We start from the raw sequence: 25,091 nt of genomic DNA, 5'->3' as shown, positions 1-25,091 counted from the left end.
ATTATACATTTGGTTTAACAAAGGGGACTGCATAGGTGCAACATACTTAAATTTTTATAAGGCATTGACCTAGCACCATAAGTCAGAAAGATTTACTGTACATAATCACATACTAAGAGGATTAAGAAATGCCTAGCCTGCAAGTCTCAAAAACAAGCTAATAAAAAGTTGCACTCAGTGATGCTTTTCAAGTTAGCGTAGGTCATATGCAATGCAGCATTTCAACCCGGATCTAAAAGTAAAAAATAACTGATACATTTTGTGGGTCACAGAACTGGGAAAGCAGTGAGTAGCCTGGTCCATCACTCAGCCAGGTCCATTCACACAAACTGGACTTGGACACAGCCTCACGTGAAGCATCTAGGAAATAAGAGCTCAGACCATACCTGTAGAAAGGGGGAAACACTGTCATGAAAGCCGAGACTTCAGATGACTGAGGAGTCACACCAGACAAGCAGCCAATGTGAGCTCCCGTTTAACGCTGTGAGTACTGGGCAAACACAATCCTCTGCAGACTTAAGGCTAAGGGACCTCGTCCATGGCATTGGGGCTTCCAACACTCAAATCCAAAAGGAACATTTTTATAAGATACTGAAAAATTTGACAAGATGTAGAAAGAAAAGACAAGAATAATTTATGGGCTGGAGGAAATCCCTTACAGTGGAAGGTTTACAGAGTTTCATCTATTTAGCTTGTTAAAAAGTGGACTGAGAAGAGACACTAGAGTGTTTAAATACCAGTCCAGGGGAAAAAGCACCACTGTGCTCAGGCTCTCTGAACCAGCAGGATGCATGTATTCAGAACTAGTGACCAGAAGCCAAAGCAAGGAGAAATCTGGCGGAAATATTTAAACAGCAAGAACACGAAGCCCTTGCAGCAGGCTACCAATGGAAGGGATTCTGTGTCCCAGTGCCTCAAAAATCAAGCCAATAGATTTTGTCAACACATAGTTTAAATACCCATTAGTTCTTGGTGCGCACTACAGGATAAACGGATTGAAATGTCACCTGTGAAGCGCAGGAGGCAAGTCAGACAGCTTCTTATAGCCTAACCTACACATCTACAAAACACTCCAACTGTTCACAGCCAACCCTGGTGACTAAACACAGAGAAAAAGGTTTCTGCCACAGGCTCCACAGGTGCAGAGCTCCTTGCTTTCCTTGTGCAAACTGCCCAAAGGCAGGGATGTGCTGCCCTTGCATCCACCCACACAGCTGCTCGGGACTCACGGCAGCAAGATGCTCGTGCAGTGGTCTGGTGCAGGGGGAAGGAACACACGTCACAGGGGCAGGGTGCTCACAGCAGCACCTTCAAGAAGCCTTTTACACCAATTTATTTCCATACAGGGCGGTTAAAAAAAATAAGAAGCCCCTATTGGTTGTTCATACAGAAGTCTGGGATTCTATATGCTTTTGGGTGGGTGACTGATTTTAAAACCCAACGACATGCTTTTTCCCTTGCCTTCTCAATCTCTTCCGAGTCAGCCTCCATGATCCAAAGAAACTAACAAGTGACACACAAGACTAGCAGTCATGTGGACCAATAAAAAAAAAGGGGGAAGAAGAATTGAAGACGAAGAGAAAGGGAAAAACAAACGAAGATTGAAAATAAAAATTCGCCAGGATAATGCGTTTTATAAACACAGAGATAGAAACAGTTACAGCAAGGACAGAGCGGGCCAGGGGTGGGGAATAGATATTTATATATATATATATATATAAATTCAAGGGGCCTTCAGTTTATTCTTGTTGGCTCCCCCTTCTCATTAGATTGGTCTCTCTGTGGGGATCTTCATCCCCTTCTCTCCACTGTCCACCTTTTGGGGATTCTCTCCCATGACCAGGGTCCAGAAGAGGCCACCACTGCCGTGTGAGTCCAGCCCGTCTTGGCAAGAGGGAGCCTGGGAGAACACTCTGGCGGGAGGTGAGCAGGAGAAGCTAGCCTTTCCCTGCCTCCTGCTGGCTCCTTGAAAAGACTGGTCTATTCCTCCTCCTCCTCCTCCTCCTCTTTCCCTTTGGGAAACTGAGGGCAGGACAGGTGTGTGAGTGCCAGAACTGCTGTCATTTCCACCTTACAGGAAAGGGAGCAGAGAGAAGGGTGATGATTATTTTGGCAGTCTCTTACCCCCCTCTAGTTGCTTTTTGGTTTGTTGTTGATGCCTGCAGGCTTTTCTGAGGAGGTGGGAGGAAAAGCAGGAGGGAGAGGAGGAGTACAAGCTGCTAGGATATCATCCACAACAGGCAGGAAGAGCAATGAGCAGGAACCCACATTCCTACGGGGCCTTGGCCATCATGCTGCTCAGACAGCTGGGAGAGAGAGGCAGCAGCCAGTTCAGACAGACTCCCCTCTATTGCTCTCCACCAGGGGAGGAGAAAGAATGCAATACTCCACAGCCCTTGAGCAGTGCAGGCACCTGTCCGTCTCAGAGAACATGCCTCACCTCTCCCCCCTCCACTGGTCTCACCTTCCACTGGGGAGAAGGTTTCTCCCATCCAGTCCTTGGGGCAGGACGAGCGACCCCTCCTCCCTTTCTCAAGCAGGAAGGACAGGAATGGATATTTCTCTCTTAGACACTCAAGGCAATCCTCAAAGAACCCCATCCAGCTGTGAACCCTGCCACATTCTTCTGTGGCCTGCTGAAAACGTGTCCAAGCCCCTGTATGTACAAGGGCCGTCTCTCCATCCCATCCACCGTGTGTCTCAACACGCAACCCCCCTTCATACGCATCCTACAGTGAGAGAGAAGGCAAAACAGGGGCCTTTCTTTGGGTTTGAAAGGAGGGGCTCTTGCATGAGGAAGTGATCCCAGCACAGGAAAGGGGCTCTTGCACAAGGAAGCATCCTCCTACCAGGCAGGCTGTTGCACAGAAGGAGCACCCCCTTGAGACAGGCTGTTGTTCAAGGGGCTGCCATGAACAGGGTTACACGGCCAGAAGAGGCTGTTGCAGGAGGAGAGGCCGGAGACTGTTGCACAAGGAGGGCCGCTGCACAGGCGGTGCCCCTGGGCACAGGCTATGCACAAGAGGCGTTCTGCTCCCTGGGTTGAGGTCTCTCTAGGAGCTGGAGAGGTGCTCCACTTGGATGGCGCTGGTGCTGACAGTGAGGCAGATGTCCTTGTGATGCTCTGAAGTCTTGTAAGGAGTCAGGTCAAAGGAGCACTGGGGGGGAGGATTGGGTTGGTTAGTGTCTCCAGAAGGGCCCCCTGCTGCCCCCCCGCCCTGCGGCTGGAAGTGCTGCTGCTGCTGCGAGGCCTGGGCTTGTGCCTGAACCACCTGCTGCTGGGGGTCAGGGATGTTGTGTTTCCGCATGTGCTTCATCAGGTACGTCTCCTGCAATGGGAAGAACGGTGTAAGAGGAGGGAACAATGCTCACAAAAGCCAAGGCCAACACGGAGGGACATAGACAGCTCAGGGGGCTGCTCCCATTGGATCTGGAGGAGATGCTCCCTGGGAAACGTGTCCATTTCTGCCACTCCCCAGGGCAGCAAACACTCACCGAGGTGTAGGCCCGGCTGCAGATGGAGCAGGTGTAGACCTTGGCGTGTTTCACCGTGTGCGTAGCCAGGTGTACCTCCAATGAGGCAGCATCCGTGTACGCACGGTGGCAGTTGTGGCACTTGAAAGGTTTGTCTTTGTTGTGCTGCCGTCTGTGGGACTGCACGGCAGCAGTGGGGAGCGAAGAAAAAACAGGCACGAGGAAGGAAGTCAGTATTAGTACTGGAGACGGTTTTATCTCTGACACCCCTTTCCAGACAGGCCCCAAGCTCCCTAGGCTCCCGACTGCTGAGGAAGGTATGGCTCCTAGCATAGAGACAGAGCTTCTCCCACCAGCCCACCACGCCTTCCCCATTCACACCTTCCCCTTTCTTCCCAGGCATAGTAGGCATCTCTGGACAGCAGAGACTCCTAATGCTCGACAACCCCTATCTTAGTTTCCATGCAATGCTTTCTCAGTCTTTTCCTTTTCTTGGTCTCTCCTCTTCTGTCTCCATACACATTTGCTGCTCCCTGCATCTGATACCTTCAGGGCAGGATTTGCTTTAACTGCTTGCAGGTGTTTACAACTCTTTGCTATTTGGCACACCCTGTAGTTCCCCTCCTCCAGGATACTGCAACAGGACACACCACTTCTGCTTTCTTAAATCCCTACCGTTATGCACTCCATATCATTGTCAAACAGACAAAAACCCCAACCAAATACCCAGACTTTATTTGGTGTAACAAACATTTTGCAAGTCTTGCTCCAACAAAGTTAGAAAATTGCAGAAGAGATGGGAGGGACTTTGTCAAGGTCTCACTGCTTTCAAGTCAAGTTTACAGTTTTACAGGATGCAACCATTTATGTGACTTCTTTGGGTCACTAATGCCACAAAAGTCAGGAACTTCTCCTGGGCCCAGGGCTTCAATAGCTTTTCTGTATTATTTCACTCTCTTCCCAGCTGCCCCAATTCTTCCACCCCCCCCAGCATTGGCATCCTTGCCACCCCCACTGGCAAGGAGGACACACCCAGCCCCTTACCTGCAGGTTGGAAAGCTGGGTGAAAGCCTTTTCACACCCAGGGTGAGCACATTTGTAGGGTCGGTCCCCGGTGTGGATACTGTTGAGGAGGAAGAGCACAAACGGGAGGCAGTGAGCAGGCAGGCAGGGCAGGCTGCCAGGGCCTGATGCTGTGATCAAATCTCACAGCCACTCAGGAGAGCAGGGAAAGGGATGATGTTGCCTCCAGATGCTGTTCTATCTGGACATAGAGCTCTGCCCAGCTCTCATGTCCAGCTAGAAGTTAGAGAAGAGAAGCAGTCAAGCAGATTTCAGAGAGTGACTAGGGCTGAGGAGCAAGAGCTTATGAATGAATGCCTTGCCAGCTCAGCATGTGGGCCACCTGAAAATGTGTTGGGAAGGGGTCTGGAGGTCCAGGCTCCCTGCTCCAAGCTCAGGAGTCCCAAATGACCTGTTCTCTTGCTTCTACAGTACCAAGAAAGCAGCTCTGTTCCTTCTCAGGATAGACACTCCAACACTTTTCCCTTTACATAACAGGCTGAGATCACCTACAGTGTTAATCTGTCCCTGTCCCCCTGCAATGCCAGGAGAAGCTTCCACACACTCAGTCCAACCCCCGTGGTGCCAGGCTGGGATCCCCTGCAGCCAATGCCTCTCTCTCTATCGCTCTCTCTCTCTGTGCCACCCACGGTGCAAGACCAAGGATCCCCAGGGACAGCACGTGCCCACCTCAGCCCTGACGTGGTCAGTGTCTCCTGCGCAGCCTCCACTCCGTCCACTCTGGTGGGTCACCTCCTCCTGGGGGTGCAGCCGGCCGCATTCCCCGCCCGCCCCCCGCATGCTTGGCGCGCGTGCTCCACAGGTGCATGCCGGCAGCGCGGGGGGCCAGGGCCAGCCCCCAGCCTCCTCTGGCCCTTACCGTGTGTGCTGCTGCAGGTGGGAGAGCTGGCGGAAGGCCTTCTGGCAGTAGCGGCAGGTGTAGGGCTTGGCCCCCGAGTGGATGCGGAGGTGCTGGGCCAGGTAGGATGTGTTGGCGAAGCTCTTGGAGCAGTGAGGACACTTGTGCGGCTTGACAATCGCCGTGTGGAGCTTGGAGTGGATCCTGCCGAAGAGGAGGAGGAGCAGCAGCAGTTGGACATGACCGCCATCTGGCTAGTGCTGATGGAATGAGGGCACAAAGGGGGTGGGACAGCACCACGCTATCTGCTACATAGAGGAACTCCAAACACGGCATGAGCTCGCTTGGTCTCAAACTGTGCTCCCCTTGGATTCAAGAGACCATGGTCTGTCTGCACCGGGGGAGGATCCAGAGAGAGGAACCATAGAGCTTGGACTGAGGGGCATTGGCAGACCCGTGTGTGGGAAGCCTACAGCTGAAATAGCAGGGGGGCTGCAAGCCTGGACTTGAGATGTTTGGCAGAACTATGCTGGGGTGACAGGCAACAGTCCTCCTATGCCAACACTACTCTCACTCTGACATAATCAGCCCTGCCTCCTGTCAGAAAGTGTCACTCCACTGCAGATGCCCCTCAGGCTGAGCAGCGCCAGCCTCTGAGCACACCCAGCCCCTCACAGCAGGGCCAAGTCTCATGTGCCAGATACCGCTACTGCCGATTTGTTGAGTACAAGACCTGACCAGCCTGTGAAAACCAGCAAGGTCTCCCCAAGGCAGTCGCCTACTGAGGGTGCTCACAGCATGCTGGGATGACGGCAACATGCAGTGCAGAGGGCCCCCAGCCTCCTCCAGCCCTTACCGTGTGTGCTGCTGCAGGTGGGAGAGCTGGCGGAAGGCCTTCTGGCAGTAGCTGCACGTGTAGGGCTTGGCCCCTGAATGGATGCGAATGTGCTGGGCCAGGTAGGAGCTGTTGGCGAAGCTCTTGGAGCAGTGAGGACACTTGTGTGGCTTTGTCTCCGTATGGGACTTGGAGTGGATCTGCATCTCCGACTTGGAGTAGAAGGTCAGCGAACACATCCGGCACCTGGGACCGGGGTGAGGGGAAGAGACAGTGTCACATGGGGGTAAGCCCCAATATGGATCGATTCTAACTGGATGGGATCTTCCAAATGAGTGAAGAAGGGATATTTTCTCACTATGTGGTTCTGGGGAGGTTTCACCTGGGACACTGCTCAGCTGCAAGTACTCCAAGGGCACAAATTTAAGCTAGGAACTGGCAGAACAGACCACATGATACCTTGCAGCCAGACAAGTAAAGGTCTTGGAAGAAACCAAGAGGCCAAATTATTAGGCTTGCAAGAGAGACAGGGCACTACTTTGGAAATTTTCCAATAGCAATCCTAAGGGAGCAGGAATAATTCCTAGACAAAACCCCTACTTTGTTCATCTGAGATTTATTTCAGTCAAAAAAAAGCTTGGAAAACCTGGAAATCCCAGGTTAAGGCTGATCTTCATAACAGAAGTTAATTCCATGTACTGCCAAGTCCACAAAAGCAGTTATGACCAAACCCACATAACTCTGTTCCCATTTTTGGAGAAGACACCGGAGAATTTAAAATACAAAATGCTGAGAATAACAACAGTGCTGCTTTCCTAGTCAATGTCACAAAGATACTCTGGATACCAAATGTGGTATTTTATTGGTCTAATGGGCTTTCATCATTTCAGTCTTACTGATATGATGCAAAATGTTTTGCCTGGGAGTTTGGATCCATCTGTTCCCATAACGATCAGAAATGTATTTGGTAAAACACAGACTCTTTGAACAGGAAGAAGCAGTTGGCATCTCTCTGCTATGGATGCTGCTGTTAAAAACTGTTCCTCCACCACGTCACCAGGCTGTTGAGAGAAGCTCGCACTGTTTTACAAATCAAGATGTTAAAAGCTTTTGTGGTTGATAATTTGACAAAGAGATAGAAGCTGCATCCAAGTTACTGGACTTCCCCCTCCCGCCACCCCTCAAATCTGTGTCAACCAAGGGGCATACTTAAGGGTTATCTGAAACTAGGTTTTCCATCTTCAGACTTTTCAATTAGAGACAAAAATTGAACTTGCACATCTAACTTCCCAGGTCACTTTTGAGAGAAGAAATGCCATGCAGAGGAAGTCTGGTTAACGTGAATTCAACCTTCACAGTGTTTTTGTCTGGGAATTTCCTCTAGTTTTACAAGTATTTACAAAACTGCTCAGTCACAAAAGTCTCTGCAGGTATTACAAGCCACAGAGAGCTGGTCCTGCTCTTCCCATATCCATCTCCTTGAAGGAGGATACTTCATTACATCTACTGTTGTGGCTATTTATGTTGGAGCCAGAAGCTTTATGAAGTGTGCAGTCTGATTAGTGCATGTAATGTAGGCAGTACTTATCCAGCACCTACCTTAACTTCCACAGGCCCTTCCAAGCCACAGCTTGATTTCAAGCCATGTAGCTGAAAGCCATGCCTCCCTAGCAGGCACTCCAACACACAACTGCTGCAACATTTTCTTCCTCTCCATCATCGTTCTTTTACATTCATTATCATCTCTAACAGTTGTTCCCACATGTCCTACCTTCATCTTTCTCTTAATCCGTTTTAATTGCCAACCCTAACAGAACATGCAAGCTAAATACGTCCTTACGTAAATCCCTCCTCACACACACACACCAATCCCTCCTGAAATCAACAAACAGAAGCAATTTGGCTGTTTATCCCTACATCTATGAGATATAAGGAGTAAAAAGGAACATCAGAATGATCTTTTTAAAAATGTAGCTCTTGGTTTATAAATCAAACACTTGCGCAGTTTGTTCTAGACTTCCTGAAATGCTAGACTTGAATACAGCATATGTATTTTGCAGTTATCAAGTAGTACTTACAGGGATGATGACTGTGTATCCTTGAAAGCAGCAACGTTAGAAAGAACTTTAAGGTGAATACTGAACTGAAAATTACCTTTGAGTCACCAAGTCCAGTTCGCTGCTAATGCAAGCAATTACAACATAATCCCCTGCGTCACTTTTATCAAGCTCCTTCTCAACCGAACCCCGTTCCACAACATCATTCCTCTGACAAGGAACCATTCAACTGAGAACAACTTCCCAGTGTAATGCTGTGCTAATATGGCTCACCAAAACAAAGGGGAATAGCAGGTATCATTTTTGTAAACAGGAGTGGAGCGACTATTTGTGCAACAGCGTGTCTAATTCTGAAGTCCATGTCATCAACAATTACTGAAAAACTCAGCAGGCTCAGCAAACTTAAAGAATCATGGCATGTGGAAAATGGGCTTTGCAGGAAAGATTCAGCAACTCCTGTCTAGGTTTGGAGTAAAGCTTAAAAGATAACTTGGTCAATACCCAAATAAATCTATCTAAGGAGAAAATATCAACTATCAGAAGCTTGTTTTATGAACAAAGAAAGGTATTATGAGAAACAATAACTGACACTAGAAGTTAAAAACCTAAGAGGAAACAGGCTTTTCCCAACCATGTGAATAATGCATCTTTGGAACAACACTCGGAGGCTATAGCATGGTATCAATCACTTGGCCCTTACAATCAACATTTTGAGAAACCAGCTGCCTTTCTAAGAGAAATGCCCTTCTAAAGGTTTTGCTCTAGTTTAAATAGAATGCTGGGCATTAATCTCATCCATGCTGGGCACATGACTCTATATTTTAAATAGTCTATTCCGATCTGAAAAATTCATGAACTTTACCATTCCATCAAGTCTAAGTAGTCCCATGCATTAAATCTGCAGTGCCATAAAGCCACCTACTTTATTTTCCATAACTTCTGCGCATCCTTTACTTATTTGCTTTGTCAGGTACCTGCCTTCAGGACATAAATTCCATAAAATAAAAGTTTAATGAAACATCCTTTTCTATTTTCAAAATAAAATTATGAAGGTGTTTCAAAACCTCCCCAGTACTTGCATAAAAATGATAAACCTGTTAGCAAAATCATCCCTAAAAAAAAATAAAATCAAAACAAACCCTGAAACAAACAAACAAACAAAGCCATGTTGTCTGAATTTAACAGCAACAGACATTCTGATACTGTTTTTCAAACAACATCTAAAAAGAAAATCTTGTGAGGACTCATTTTCTAATTATCTAATTAGCATCGACCCTGAGAGAGCAAGAATGTTATACAGCATTAACAAATTCATGAGCCTTATGAGTTAAAACAAGCCATGGAATATAGCAGAAAGCTCTATTTCAGAGTTTTATATTGTGTGGTATCAGGTTTTTTCAAGGGAACAAATGATCCATTTAATTAAGGCCTTTGCATTCTGCCTCAGACAACATCAAATATTAAAGGGGAAGATGCAATCAGCCCTCTAGTGGGCAAATATGGATTCAAAAAAATGTTAAATTTATATGGATAATGAGAACATCCCATCTGATACTAGCAGCATTTCAGTATTCTATTTCAGTGAACGTCTCCTGGCTGGAGAGAGGAAAAGTAGGGAATGCTCCTTGCTAAGCATGAATGAAGCACTATATGAAGTAATTGATTTTTCCTCCCCTTCTATTTTTTAAAAAAATATCCATTTTTAATATTGTCTCTCCACTGTGCTTCTAAACTACCACTCCTTTCATCGTATTCTTTCTGAGAGCAAGTAGCAGAAATGACTGCAGCATTCCCATTGACAGTGTGACACAACATCCCTGCAGCTGCCTGTTATGGCTCTGCAAATTCAGACAGCCTTGAGAAAATATCCTTAATAATACAGAGGCTCATATCAATAGTTAGATTAGCATTCAGCCATATGCCAGAGATCAAAATTAACCCCTTCCAATGTTTATAATGCTTTCTTTTTATAGGGAATCTGCAGGGAAATACAGGGAGACATTTGGAGAATGTTCATGTTAGACAGAAACACCCTCAAAAATCATGAAATGCCAGTAAAAGGTGTATGTACAATTCTAGTTCTGCTCCCATATGAAAGTCATCACGATGAGTCATAAACAGAATGATGCTTATAGCAACTAGACTACAACTCTGTGGCACACAGTGCTGTATTTCTTTCCACTTTTCATGGAATGTTCCGCCTCATTCATCCGATGCTGTTAGGAGATAAAATACCATCTGAAATACCAGCTCATAGTAAAATTTGCCTGGCATGGATTAACAGCCTTTTTCAATCAAGTGCTTAATTAATTAATATCACAGTTGTGAAAACTATGTAAGCTTTTACATAGCTCTGAGAGTTCAAATTCTTAGTATCCACTGAGATTAGTCTTACAAGTTTAACTGAGTCCTTGCTCCTTCTGTTAGGCTACAAATACAAGTTAGGCCGCAAGTTAAAATAAAAATCAAAACAGGAAGGTCTGAAGTTAAACTAGATGATAAGAGTAAGTTTAGGCTGTCAGAGTCAGCAGTTCATTTAGCAAGGAAACAAATGTACTGTCTTTGCAATGCAGAGTTAATGAAGTAACTAATGCAAGCATAGCATAATAATGGATGCACAGTTCATGATAAATGCTAACTTAACCCTCTAATTCCCCTGATTTTTTTTTCTTAAAGCTGAAGTTAAACATTTTCTTGTTAATATTTTGTAAGAGGCAAAGGAAAGGAGACAAAAGCTACACAGGTAGAAAACTTGGGTAACACCTAAAGAAAGTCAGTGACTACTAAGATGCCAAATGAAAGCATGTGAACTGTACCTCTGCTTCCACACTGGCACAACCACCATCAGCTGCTATTCAAAAGGCAATGCTGCACCTCCACGTAACAATTTACACTACTGGCATGTATATCAAATCTATCAGCCACGCTCAGAAATCTCAGTCAACTTATTTCCACAGTCCTTCAGTCACCTGGTGGCTTGATAAGGCTGCAGAAAAGCACACTTTCCTGGCACGGCAGTGAGTGTTTTTAAATGCTCTCATCATATGGCATTTTCCCAGTTCTCAGATTTGAGGGCATTCCTGCATTTTGTCCATTTTCCAAATGACCTTAAAAATACCAGACCCAGAATTTTGTGGTATTTCAGCATACTTCACAAGTTGCCTGCCTTCTTTTAATGACTCCATTATTTATGCTTTCAACAGTTGCACTTACCCTTTTCTGTCACAGTTTTGCACTGGGAGCTTTCATGATTTCACTTGCTTCCTAAAAGTTTTTTCCACAGTCATTGCGTTCTGGGATACTGTTCCTCCATATTCCTTATCTTTAGATCAAAGACATTCAATAGTATCCAACAGAACACTTTTGTCTGAAAATGTTTTCCACTGTCCAAATACTTGCACCTCAATCCCTGACTGCTGGAAAAGTCACTCAGTATTACCCAAAAGGCAAGTCTTCCATTGGGCTGTATTAAAATATATTTTGTCTGAATAATTCTAGTTTACAACCACATAAAGATTCCCTTTTTTTTTCAGCGATCCACCAGAATTGCTTTTATCTTTATCAGTCATGACTTCCTGTTGACCTTCAAATCATTGAATATCAGGCCTAAGACAGTCTACCGATTTTTGAAATCAGTCACCATTAGCATAAAAGACCAACAAAACAATAAAACACAATAAGGTATTTCCTGATATAGTGACAACATACAAAAGCTAAAATTAAAAAAATACAAAAGGCCCATTAGAAAGCACTACAGTAAATTTGGAAACACCAGGATTAAGTTCATCCATGTCACCATAATTTGGCTCTGCAATGCAGGTGCATTCTGATACAGCCTTATTGACTGTTTTCACAGAACTGCATCCTTATTATGTTGCACAGACAGATACTTAACAAACAAGCATTCACTGTTTTCTATCACCATTCTCTGAACAGCCTCGAGCCTTGTCGACCACATGCAATTCCAACCTCATGAAGCAGAATCACTCATCTGTTGTGTCCATCACAGAAATACCAGAGCTACATAAACACTCATCTATACTCACAATGTCCTTGGTCTATTTTTTGTAAGCAAAGGGAGTGAAACAGTAAAAGAGACATATCCACTAATTTTGAGTGGCCAAACCAATACCTGTGAGCACTTTTTTTTTTTAAAGGAAAATTCATATTATATACATTCATACCACAGCTCACTTAATTGTCTATGCTATAACTATGAGATGCAAACCTTTTGCAAAGCAAGACAGGGTCTAACCTGTAACAGAGGAGTATTCAATGATACTTGAGATTACAGATCTGGGAAGACCAAATGTTAATTATTTCAGGATAACTCTCTGTGGTCACTCGTAGCCTGTGACAAACGCAAATCCACTGAAGACTAGACCTAACTCGTATTTGCACGCACTTCAAGGCAAGATTATCTACAGACCTGAACCACATGACTGTAGAATAACACAGCAATCTGAGGCAGAGGCAGGCATAATCTACAGTTCTTCATACCAGCAGTCAAATGCCTTCCCCAAACCATCCTTCTCAATTCTGCAACTCCATGTCAATGCATTTTGTTTTTTTTAATAGAACATTCCTTTCATGTTATCTGAGTAAACATGCAGAACTCTGACAGGCCACCATCTACCAATAACTAATCAAGGATGGTATCAAAGTGCATTGACTCAGTAGGGCCAAATTAAGGTGTGATCAGATAAGATGTGCAACAAAATAGTTTCAAAGTTCTCTCTCCCTGTTTGAAACTGTAATTGTCCCCCTCACTCCCCTTGCACACACTCATTCCATTGACACACAAGTAACTTGCCAAAGTTAAAATCATGACTGCAGAACCTTTCCTATTAATTCTTTCTGCTTGGCACTCTGATGAACTGCCAAGTGAGAGCACGTACATGTATTCACACACACACAGTTACAATATCTCAGCAGAAGGGAGAGAACTTACCATAACTCAAGTTTTTTACCTTATTATATATCCTGAGGCATGTGGCCAGTCTAATTCTGCCATTTTCTAACCTCCAAGCACTGTGTTCATACACAAAGCAAAGCTTATGTGTACAAACTATGTGTGTATCTGTAGATGTGCATGTGCACCTGTCCTCCTTAAGAGTTTTGAGATCATAAGCCAATTTCAACCAATCTGGAAAAAGGGTAAGGATCTTAAAAGTTAATACAAGTCTCAAAAATATGCATCTGGGGAAAGAAGAGAGACTCTCTTGGAGCCCTCTGCTGAGGGAAAGGCTAGTAAGCTCACCCTTGATTAGACATCAGAGAATCCACACAGGAGAGAGCCGCTGGAAACCAGGCTTCATTAGTTCCGCTGCTCACGGAACCACTTGTTAAAAAAAGCAAACAGAAATTCCAACATGTGGCATCATACTGACACCCATGTTGGTCATCAGCAATCTTAAGATCCACTGCACAGACCTCTGCCACTGCAGCTAGGATGATAAATGACAGCAACGATACTTTGTCACCTTTTTCTAGCCTTAGAGGGAGATGAAGTTCTTTGCCAGAGGAGGTCATATTCTTGAGTTGACCTCAAAGACATGGCAAAATTTAGAAACATTGGGTTTAGTATTTCTAGGCTTTGGAGGGAATGTGGTCAAACTTTCTGCCTGACATTCCAAACTTAATTCCCCCTTTGCCCTTAGCCTTCTAGCCTGTAGCAATCCGCCCTCTCCCGCACCAAGACCCAGGCTCAAGCATTTTACCCACATGTGCCAGCCTCTTTATCTTATACTGCAGGGACTCTTCCCTATTTCATTCCCTCAATTGCCTAACATTTGTCTCCTCTCCCCCATGCTTCTATTTGTCTGTTCATATCCCATACTCTTGTCCCTCTGTGTTCTGCCAGTTCTAGGTATATCCTCATTTTCCAGCACGTAGCAGATCTGGGTCTTTCTTCCTCCTGCTAGTCTTGGTCCTTCACAGCTTATCCCTGTGCTACCTCCCCCATTTCTCCCTTGCAAAGAGGCTCCCCATCCTCTGCTACATTCCCTACTTTGTAGGCTCTTATCTTTTCTCTCTCCTCCTTTCTGATTCCTATCTCTTATCTACCAAGTTTCCAGATTTCCTCAACGCAAACAGCCCCAGTCCCTGCACATATCTCATTCTCATCCCTACTACATTTGAACCAAGTGGTGTCTTCTCACACCTTGCCTTTGTGCCCATCAGAGGGGGGAGATTGCTGTCCACACTGGGCACTAAAGACTTCCTTCTGAAGCAGCAGGAGGAGCAGTCGTGACTGAAGGGAAAGCATGCTTGGCCCTTCAGTGCTAGCCTATGGCTCCAGAGAGAGTACCCATGTAGTCCAGCCTCGTACAGAAACTGAGAGAAGTTAGAGTGTATTTATCTTTTCTGTGGAGATGGAAGTCTGGTCGCTGCCTGGAGCCATGCAACCCTCAAGAGATGTCAAAGAAGATATAACTTTCACATATTTCGACCACAAAACTATAAAGCATCTCAGAGCATGCTTAACAGATTTTTTCCAAGCTTACAAATGGGCAAATTCTACAATTTTCTCACAGACATACATGGCTTACAAAGCCAGATTTCAAAGTCTATTCAAAACCATGGGAAACTGACCAAACAGCCATGCTAAATCCAGGGCAGAAAAAAAGGCCTGAAATCAGACATGTCTGAGAATATGCCCACCTGCTGTATTCAAACCACTGGCACCCAGGTGTACATAATCTTCTCACTAATGAGGGCCTCCATCCAGCTTCCTCGCCTTCTACAGCTCAACTTGCTAAGGCTTCTGTACACTTTTGCACCTTGGACTTGTCTCGGAAGTTTCCCATGTCCCTCAGCTGCTTATTGTCTCCCAAACCCCCTGCTGTTTCCCAGTGAAAGTAGGAAAACTCAGAACTTGAGGTGGGTAAGAGAGAGCTTGTCAATCACACTATGATGGTCAGGCCCTTCCCAAGCCTACAACCTTTCTGTTGGTATCTGAGGCTCCAAAGTACAGCTCGCAAAACCATTCCAGACTATAAATTGGTATTTGTCCTAGATTTTACAAACTTTATACTGGAACCAAGCAACACCTATAGAGAGCTCTTTTCTCTTGCAAAGAAGAAACTATTTAGAGAACTGTCAGAGAAGCCTGATCATCTGGCCCAGAGAGGCTGAACTACTTCATCAGTCTTGTCCACTGATCACATCACAGCACAGACTTCTAAAGCACAGAGGTACAGGTACCACAATACTAAGAAACAATACTACTGTATCCAGGATCTGTTTGTTCTCTTTTCCTCATCACTGAGAAGCAGCCACGTGCTTCACACTTCACATCTTACTAGAAAGAATCTTGATGCTGATCTCATTTTTCACAGAAAAAGTGAATTCTACGAAGACATCAGGGAAGATTAACGAAGAGCTGACAACAAATACAGACAAGACTGAAGCGACATTACTCATGACAGAAAATGCTTCACAGGACTGGGTTAGATGCTGTCCCCTGTAGGTGCAAACATTCTTCTAATAGCACAAAGCAAAGCACCAAGGACTCTGCCAGACTAATCCGAAGGCTAGATGTCCAAGATACGCAAGCAATGCCACCATTAGCAAAAGCCTCACGCCTTTTCTTGAAAAGAAAGACCTAGTCACAAAGATTCTTGCACAGCTTTCACAGTAGCCTACTAATTCACTTCTAGGGATGATACAGCAGCAAAACAGCTGCCATGTGCTGGAGCAGGAATCTCTACATTTAGCAGAGAATGGGATGAGCTGCAATACATTAAGGTTTGTGCTCCAATTCCTTCTGCATCTGCCTGGCTGTGCTTCCCCATTCAAGGCCTTACTCTGTCTTTATCACCACAGCAGGAGTCAGGAATTATGGATATTAGCCACATGCCTAGACACTCAAGACAAGAGAGCTCACAGAGCTCAAAAAGAAAACGTGAAACAAAAAAATTAATTAAATTTGACAAAATAATCTCAGGCTTTAGGAATCAGGTATTAAAAAAAAAAAGTCACGTTGATCAATATAGTAAAACTCCTTCCAGGCATCTGAATAGATTATTCTCAGTGTCTCATCATAGGAATCAGTGAAATCATACAAATGTAGTCATATGAATACCAACTCCTCCTCCAGCCTGAGAAGGGAACAGGAGTAGATGAACCTCACCCACAGTCTTAATTTAGCTGGGATACATCTGCATTCTGTAGTGACGGGAACTACTGAAATCATCCTCTAGAATACAGAAAGAACCCAGCAGTCCTCAAAGTCTTAACTTGCAAGTCTATTCATATGCATATTATGGAGCAACAATTTTACTGTATTTCACAAAGGTTTTCTCTCCCACAGCTCCAAGAAAAGATAGCGTTTTCCTTTATTTTTTCAACAATCATTTTTAGTTCCAAACTTGCACATAGAAAGCATCAGCCAACGAGGAAACCCCAAGGAAGGCAGAAGTACTCCGTGGTGGTCTTCAATAAATCTCAATTTAGCTATCCCACACCTTAGCACTGCTCAGAGGAAGGCCTGCTTGGGAGGGGGGCTGGAGGAAGAGGCAGAGGTACCACACTCAGACTAAACATAACAACAGGAAATCTTCCCGATTACATGTTCCTACATATAAACTCATTCATTTTTTCCCTGTAAATTCTATTCCATGAGCTGTTCAACAGACTATGTGTGTTTATAAAGTTTCTGCTGAGTCACTCCACCTGGTCTTGGGCATTTTTTTTCCAAACTTACAAGTAAACAAGGAGCTATAATTAAAGCCTTGGTTCAGCTTTAATTCTAGTGTTCACTGCCAATTGTGTCCCCTGTAAATACATATTTAACAACCTAATTAGCAACCCAGACTGTAAGCAGCTTGAGAAGTGTGGAACTGTGGCTATGGCCCAAAATAAATGGTGGGATTACAAATAGCAAGCTACCTAACACTCCCACCCCTCTTCACCATACGCTGATTATATTTTCAAAGTGGAAGAACTGGGACATTGGGTAAGAGAATAAAAAGGCTGATCCAAGCTCTGGTTTTATATCCATTTAACTAACTGTATTGATTAAAAAAAGTAAACATATAAAAAATGCTATAATTAAAAGTGAAACAGTGCCCAAGGTGGATGCACCAATTGTGTGTAGATGACTTCATATTGATATGGTTTAATTCTAGAAACATAATTAAATCTGTACCAAAAAAAAAAAAAAAGAGGGTTTAGGATGGCAAAAGGGAAACTTTGAGACAGGATCTTGGGCACATTGTAGGGAAGTGAGAAGACACAGGACTATCTACTGTTTCTGTTTCCATTTGGCTACTACTTCGCCTCTCATTTATCTTAATCATCTGTCAGAATCACCTATCTCTGAATCACATAAGTGCTTCCCACCCAACACAGACCATCACATTTCCTCCCTACCACTTGTCTGCTCTGTATGGTTCCCACCTTCTCTAAAACACCCATACTCCTTATCCTCTGGTTTAAGTCCCTCCTAGATAATCACTGCCTTTCCCACCACTCGTAAATTCAAGCCACATCCCTCCAAGCTCAGAAACCCAACCTCAGGGCTCAGAACTCTCCTCCCTCTTATCCAATACACTCATGGTTCAGAAACACCCTTACAACTAATTCAAAAATGCACCTTTTTCCCCTCTTTTGTTTAGAATGCTGAAATAGGAGGAGATGACATGGGGCAATGCATACAGGAGCAAACACGCACGACGGTTCACTTCTTGCTCTGTGTGCCTCCAGTCTGTAGTCTTTACACTGGACAGACTGGAGTCCTAATTGAGGAGCACCCAGGTACACCAGGGCTCTCAGCTACACCAGACAGCACTGCACTCTGCAGTACACCAGCCTTACTATCTGGCTATGGCGTCAAGGATACAGTTTAGCCTCCATAACATCCATTAACTAACCTAGGAACATTAATGACTATATAAGTCTACTAAGGAGATCCTTAGTTTTGGGTTGACCCACCAGCTTGCAAACATTCCTGATTAGAAAGAAAACTCAACTCTTTCTGCAGCTCAAAGATTCTCTATTTAAAGACTCTCTAGGAAAAAGGCAGAGATCTCTTCTTCCCCATGTAACCCTCTGAAGGGTTAAATACATCCCCATCCCCATGCAGTGTTACAGTCAAGGTTTAACCCTGCTCCCCACCTGTATGTCTTGCCATCCTTGTGCTGGTCCTCATCATCTTCGTTTGTCAGCACAAAAGGGTCGCTCATCTCTGGCAGCCCTGACTCCTGCAATCGTTTCTTCTTCCGGCCCCGGGGTGGTTTGGGGGCGATTCCCCCACCCCCACCACCCCCACCACCTTCAGTGAGGGCAGTTGTCCCTTTCTTGGACAGGTCTGGAACCACCTGGAGGGCTGCCTGGGAGCCAGGGGGTAGTGCAGAGACAATCATGGGAGCTGAGATGGGAAAGGTTTGGGCAGAGGCGGCTGTGGTCACCAGGGAACCTGACGGGGAAGTTATCACCAGACCAGGACCTGCAAACAAAGGAAGATGGAGGAAGTCAGTTATTACATCTCCAATTATGCCCAACATCCCTATCCCACAGAAGCACCTACTTTTGACTACAACACAAACAGAAGGGTAGCTTCCCCTCCCAATGCATTCCCAGTTTCCACTGCTGGAAGTCAAACTTACAGAGAATTTACAGTGAAATCACACCCAGGCAATCCACACCATCAATAAGGCTAAGAATAATCGACAGCCCAAAAAGGATTCTCCAGGCCCTCCTGTCTCCCCACTCCAGAGTCTCCTCTGTATGCTGTCGGAGACTTTGGAGTGCCCTACCTGCTGTCATGAGCCCAGCAGACTGCACTGGTACCACGGTGATGTTCTGAGTCACAGGGGCTTGGCTGTGTGGTGTCAGCTGCTCTGGCTTGGTGTCCGAGTCCATGGAGATGCCAGTGGGCAGGGCCACAGAGGTGGGTACTGTCAGCAAGGCAGGGTAGTGGGGGGGAGCCAGGCTGCAGCCCTTCTCTGTGGGCAATAGCTGCTCCTTCATCTTGTTAATAAACATGGTGTTCTCAATCTAAACAGGCAGGAAGGACAGATTTTAGGATACCCTGGCACAACTTCACCCAGCGTTTGGCTGAGCAAGAAATGCAACAGAAACACTTATACATGGACTTCTAATGGGAAACAAGACCAACATAATAGGTTGGAAGACCTTACCTGTCCCGAGACAGTGGGCACTGCTGGCCAGAAGTACGGGGAGGAGTTGAAATGAGATTCTTCCATCCTAGCTGGGCACAGGGGGAAAGAGGAAAGGGGAAGGGAAGAGGAATGGAGGATAAGGAAGACAGACAGACAGACACACACAAAAAAACCCATTAAACCCAAAGAGACTCCAACATGGAACTGACTCAGTCTAATGCTGAGACAGTTCCTTAATTTCCCCTGTCATTCTTGAGCAGCCTCTCCCCCCTTTTGAGCTATCTGCCCAACTCAAAAAATTATTTTCAGGGGAAAAAGGCATCTGCTATTCCCATGGGCTTGGGTCCATCTCAAATGCCTCTTGCCCAGTAGTCCTCCATGCAAAATAAGGACTGACTAGAAACCTAGAAGACCTCCAAATTTTCCCAATTATCATCCACCCAAGTACATGGCATAAATGAAGTCTGTGCATCTGCAACCAGGCAAATACAGATGAAAACCATTTTTCACTGTCACAGACAGTCTGATCCCACAAGCAGTGAAAATTTTGTACCCTGCCTGTCCCTCCACCCCAGCTCAACACTAAGGACCCAGATGCAGCAAAGGGACATTAGTATTATGTTACACAGGAAGAAAGACAGGCAGAGAGAGGGAAACAGACTTGCCCAAGGTAACAGACAGCCACAGCAGACCAAGAAATCAAAAACTTAGGGCTCCTCACTTCCTACTGCCCACCCCAGCCCCACTCTTGAAAGAAAGACAGAAATATCACTCAATATTCCTGCTCTCATCCAATGAGACTAGGCCGTGGGAAAATAACTGACTCCCCTGCTCCTGAGATACCCTATTTCCAAGTGAGATCATGTCATGGCTCTCTATTACTCACTTCATTCCCACGTTTGGGACAAGATTCTGTAGGACTCTCTCCCCAGCCATGTGCCCACTGCTCCACCTCAACTCTCCATGCATTGAGAGGATCAGTTAGACATCAAAAGAGTCTCCTGAACACAGAGGTGTAACCTCTTTAGGAACACCTGACTGAAGAAGCACTTTCCTTTCTAATCCTTATATCCTCTGTGTAATAAGTATTAGTGGACAAAGTTTGTTACACTTGCAAAAACACTATTCAAAAACTAAAGAAATTAACAAAAGAATATTTCCTGAAGTAGAAGATATTCCTGAACAAATATGACAAAACTGGTGGGTAAAATACACGTGGTAAAAACTGTGCTCAGAGTACATCTGGCAGAGAAAGCAACCGTTGTAGGTTTCTCATGCAGCTGCCTGCAAACTGTCCCACTCCTATTTCTGTTCCAGCCTAATTAACAAACCAATATTGTTTCTGAATGGCCTGTCTCAACCATCAGAGAAGCTCAGAGGCATGCCTCGAGTAGCACGAAACACTTACTTCACAGAAGTACATCAGGGCAGAATAAATACATGTGGAATTGCTGCATGTGAGCCAAAATGCAAAGATAATTTTCCTCTATGTAGAGAAGCAGTATTTAAATGAACTAAATTACCCAATAATTTTGGTTTTATGAATTGCTCATGCAACAGCAAGGCCAAGTATTCCTGCCTCACTCACTCAGTGCAAATCAACCAATAAACACACTTAAGGATAAATTATTTACCTTACGTCATGGCATGCAGTCAGACTGCTCGCTGCCTGACTGAATTACTCTGGATTTACACTGCTGTGATTCAATCAGAGTCTGATGGGGCAACACTCTTACCTTCCTTCCTCTGCTTTCTTTTCTGAGGCAAATTAATTATTAAGTACACTGCCCACAGCAAAGCCCTGTGCATGTAACGCTTAATTACGTGACTTTTTTCTTCCACAGGATGGGCACACATGAAGAGAACACATTCTTGGCAACTGGGTACCACCTGAATGAAGAAGGGTATTTTGTTTGGAATTTCCAAGTTTGGAGTTTTTGCTTGGTTTTGGTTTTGTTTTTAAAATAAGTAAGTCCTTATTTTCTTAGCTTCCACATCAATAGCTTCCACATCAAAAACATCAAAGTGAACCTGATTCTCTAAAAACATAAAGTTTTATATAATAATTAGATGCATTTTCAAAAAAAACTTTGTAGTTCTCCAAGACTCCTTTTGACTCAACTGCAAACTTCAGGAGTTAAACAGAAAGATGCCAATTTAAGCAAAAATCTCGCAGCAGCTTTCTTATTTAAAGAGTACAAGGAATGAAAGGCAAGTCCTCTCCAGATTCCAAAACGCAGACTGGCAAAGGCCAGGGCACTCAGTGGCTGCTTGTCTCCATCTAGTCCCCCTACCACAGCTTAACAGAGCATTTAGCTTTTGTTTGCTCAGTTTACAATGTGTGCGAGTCAAAATAAGGCTCTTATTGATTCTTCAAAGGATGACTACACTGTTTTTGTCAAACTCTCTTAGAATACAACTCTCCATCCAAAAATCTTCACACTCAAACAGACTACCAGGCCTCAAAATTTTTGGCTGGAAGGGTTGAAGTGTGTTGGAGTTATAAGAATGTGGAGGAAAGGGAGAAATGGTGTAAGAGTTGAAGCTTTCATGCAAGTTCACTAGCAAGCCAGTCTTCCAAAGGCAGAAAACAAAGGTAAGATTCCTCCACCAAACTACTGTCCTCGTACCCACAGCTGTCCCTCCCCTACCCCGCTTTTAGGCTGAGGGATATTTTGAAAACATGCACCCCTATTTGCAGCCCCCACTTCGACGCTGCTCACACTTACTTTACCAGAACTCTGCACGTAACCCTTCCAATTGCTCTATAACTACCAGACATGGGCTGGAGCTTCAACCCTGTACCACAGCACGTTCCCACTGCAGTGCCTTCATCATCCCAGCTTCCACAAACAGGCCAGAGATGGGACCTTCTTCCTATTCACCAGTCTAGTATCAGACAGATGTCAACGTACCCTCCTGATATAAACCAAAAACACTTTCTATGTACAGACCACAAATGTACAAACACCACATAAACAACCCAGTGAACCAGAGAACTCACAAGGGACAAGGGATCTGGAGTTTAGATCTCACAGAGTACTTCACAGAATCACATACTTAAAGTGCTGGATTTATACGTCTTGGCGGGTCACCACTTTAATCATAAACAGATAGATAAAAACACATGCAAGTACACGGTGAGGTAGAGGCAGTGTTTCTGGAAGGTACAATCAAGGTTGGATATGCAGGTATTTATTCAGAGGTTGACTTTTAACATGGCTTTCTTTATTCTCCAGATACCTGGCTTTTACTTTCTATTTGGAGCAAAGTTTTCAGTCGACAAAAGGCCCTGAGTGTGACACTCAAGAACGATTTAAACTTTGTTTTACATCTGCCCAAGATCTCTGTTCAATAACAAGGAGCTTTTAGGCTTAATTGCAGCAAAACACTAGGGATGCTGAAGGCCACATAGGCTGTCAGATCAAAAGCAAAAATACCTCCACAGAACTCAAGAGGGCCAAAACGTTCAAGCACCGCTACACCTTTAAAACTCACATCAGGAATGCCCCAAACGTGCAGGACAAAACCCTGGATCCCAAACCCGCACCCCAGACACAGAACTTTGGTGCCGTTCCCTGGTAACGTGCAGCCTCCACCCCGACCCACCGAGCGCCTGTTGGAACAGGTGCCTGGCAGAGGGCAAACCCTGCGCCTCAGCTCCTTCCAGGCGCTCAATCCCTTCTCCCGCACCCTGGAGCTCCAACGCCCTCAATTCCCCACCTCCGGGACCCGCGAGCCATTCCCTCCCGTCCCTCCCGGCGGGAGCCCCGGGGCAGGGGCGAGAGTCACTCACGCAGCTCCGGGAGCTCCTTACCCCTCTCACTCTCCCTCTTCTTGCATTTCTCCTCCTTCCAGGGCCGGCTCTGCAAACAAACCGCCTGGGTTACCGGGGGCCTGGTGTCCCGCATGGCAGCGCCGGGCGCTGCGCGGGCCCCGCGGGCCGGGTTGGCCTCGGCCATGTGCGGGACGGGCGCTCCCGCGGGGCCCGCACCCACCTCCACCTCCCCCCGCGCCGGCCGAGGGCGGGGCCGGCCCGGAGCGCGGCTGCCCCGCGACGGAGCGCCCGACACCGGGACGGACGGCGGGACAGACAGACACACAGACAGCCCTCCTCCATTTCCGCTTCCGGATCGCCCCGGCCCCGGAAGCCCCGCGGCCCGGCCCCCCGCCCGCGGCCCCGCCGCCCCGCACGTTACCGGGCTCCCCCCCAGCGGCGGCCCCGACCCGGCTCCGGCGGCGGCGGCGGCCTCCTCACCGGAAAGAGCAGCGGCGGGGTGCTTCCGGGTCAGGGGGCGGTGCGCGCCTCGGTGCTTCCGGGTCGCCGAACGGAGCGGAACGGCGTCATCGGCAGTTTCGTGTGAAAGCGGAGCGGCGGCAGCCCGGGGCAGAGCTGCCCTCTGCGGGGGCACCGGCGGGTCCCCGCGGGCGGGGGTCGGGGCGGGGGCCGGGCGCGCTCGCGCTTACCGGAAGCGCGGAGGGCGCCGGCGCGCGAGGCGGCGCTGGCGGGCGCGAGGGCGGAAGTGGCTGTGGCGGGCGGGGGCGGGCGCGCGCCGTCCGCGAGCCCCGCCGGCAGCGCCGCTTCCGGCCTCGCGCCGTCACGTGATGCGCGCGGGACACGGCCTCGTCGTGAATATTCATGAACCTCATGAATAATAAATAACTCGGCTGCTGTCGCGTGCGAGACGGGACAGGCGGGCTGGTCCAGAGGGGTTGTCCCAAAGGCTGTGGGTGCCAGCGCCTGGGACGTCCCGGGCTGTTCCTGAGGATTTGTCCCAGGGTTTGGCTGTCATGGTACGGGGGGGTCCCAGCCTGCCCCTGTGCCTGCGCTGGCTCAGGCGCTTCCCTGGTACGCGGCTAAACGTGTTTGTCTTGCTAACCCGACAGAAAGGACTTCCAGCAAGCTGGCTTTCTGCCACATGGGCAAACTGGACCATCTCATTCCCTGAAGGGAACAGGAGGGCACGGCCAGGCGTGGAGGCTAGCGGGATAACCTTCTTCCCGCAGTTGCCAGCCAGAGGCTTAGTGTAACCTCACCCAAATACTAATATTTTTTTTATTTGTGACCGTTCACAACTTGACCCCAGAGGGGTCTGCAACTCACCCTTGTTCTCACTCATTGAGAATTTGGTCTCACGGATCCAACCCGCCCGAGTTTTGGCTGTCAGTTCCTGCTGTCTCCCGTGCCTGGCACTGCCGGGTGTGTTGCTGTGCAGCGGGAGTTCCTGCTGGAAGCAGCAGACAGTCTCTTGAACGGGGCAGGAGAAGGCATGAGGCTGTTACTGGAGAAGACATCACAGGGATGCTCCGTGACATGGCTGAGCCGGGCTGGCTGCTCACCCCCACACCAGACTGTAGCCAAGCCAGGCTGGCTCTTGCTGTTCTACTCTGTCTTAGACCCTTAAAATTCATGTGGAAAGAGACTTTCAGATATGATATATTTAATTCTGCTACTCGTGGCAGGGTTAATTTGGCACTGGGCTCACCTCCCAGGTCAGGTTAGGTTACCTTCCTCACCTGCGGCGTAGCGCACTGGGTGTTTGGCTGATCCGTTTCAGTGCTCTGACTTGGGAGAAATCTCTTTTTTTTTTTTTTATTGTTGCACGGGTTTTATGCCAGCTTGGCATGCTGGAAAAGCTTTTCAGAGCCAGCATGAGTAAGAGGGTGGGACCGGGGAG

The 25,091-nt window shown here is 46.6% G+C and overlaps 2 protein-coding genes across 19 annotated transcripts in view; one reads left to right on the top strand and one right to left on the bottom strand.

Moving 5' to 3' along the window:
* LAG3 (lymphocyte activating 3) overlaps positions 1-25,091 on the top strand; it is a 177,945-nt gene that overhangs the window by 61,227 nt on the left and 91,627 nt on the right. The gene's annotated exons all lie outside the window — the stretch shown is intronic.
* On the bottom strand, positions 1,318-24,000 carry ZNF384 (zinc finger protein 384). Of its 17 annotated transcripts, none has more exons than XM_051780785.1 (12): positions 23,613-24,000; positions 23,231-23,279; positions 22,143-22,332; positions 19,432-19,502; positions 19,048-19,288; positions 18,407-18,737; positions 13,548-13,628; positions 6,252-6,476; positions 5,417-5,599; positions 4,519-4,597; positions 3,496-3,654; positions 1,318-3,329 (listed from the first exon to the last, which is right to left on the bottom strand). In XM_051780785.1, the coding sequence occupies exons 4-12, from the start codon at positions 19,495-19,497 to the stop codon at positions 3,054-3,056; spliced, it is 1,641 nt and encodes a 546-aa protein (XP_051636745.1). In that variant the 5' UTR covers positions 19,498-19,502; positions 22,143-22,332; positions 23,231-23,279; positions 23,613-24,000; the 3' UTR covers positions 1,318-3,053. The 17 variants fall into 17 exon arrangements, with proteins under 17 accessions (XP_051636745.1, XP_051636735.1, XP_051636736.1 ...); XM_051780775.1 differs by having other exon boundaries at positions 19,432-19,498; XM_051780776.1 differs by having other exon boundaries at positions 19,432-19,498; positions 23,672-24,000.

This window comes from Manacus candei, unplaced genomic scaffold, assembly GCF_025592945.1.
Source record: "Manacus candei isolate 608988 ecotype Guabito, Panama unplaced genomic scaffold, ASM2559294v1 h1tg000014l, whole genome shotgun sequence".
Classification (NCBI taxonomy): domain Eukaryota; kingdom Metazoa; phylum Chordata; class Aves; order Passeriformes; family Pipridae; genus Manacus; species Manacus candei.
The sequence above is the reverse complement of the archived record's forward strand: the minus strand, read 5'-3'. Positions and strand labels throughout refer to the sequence as shown.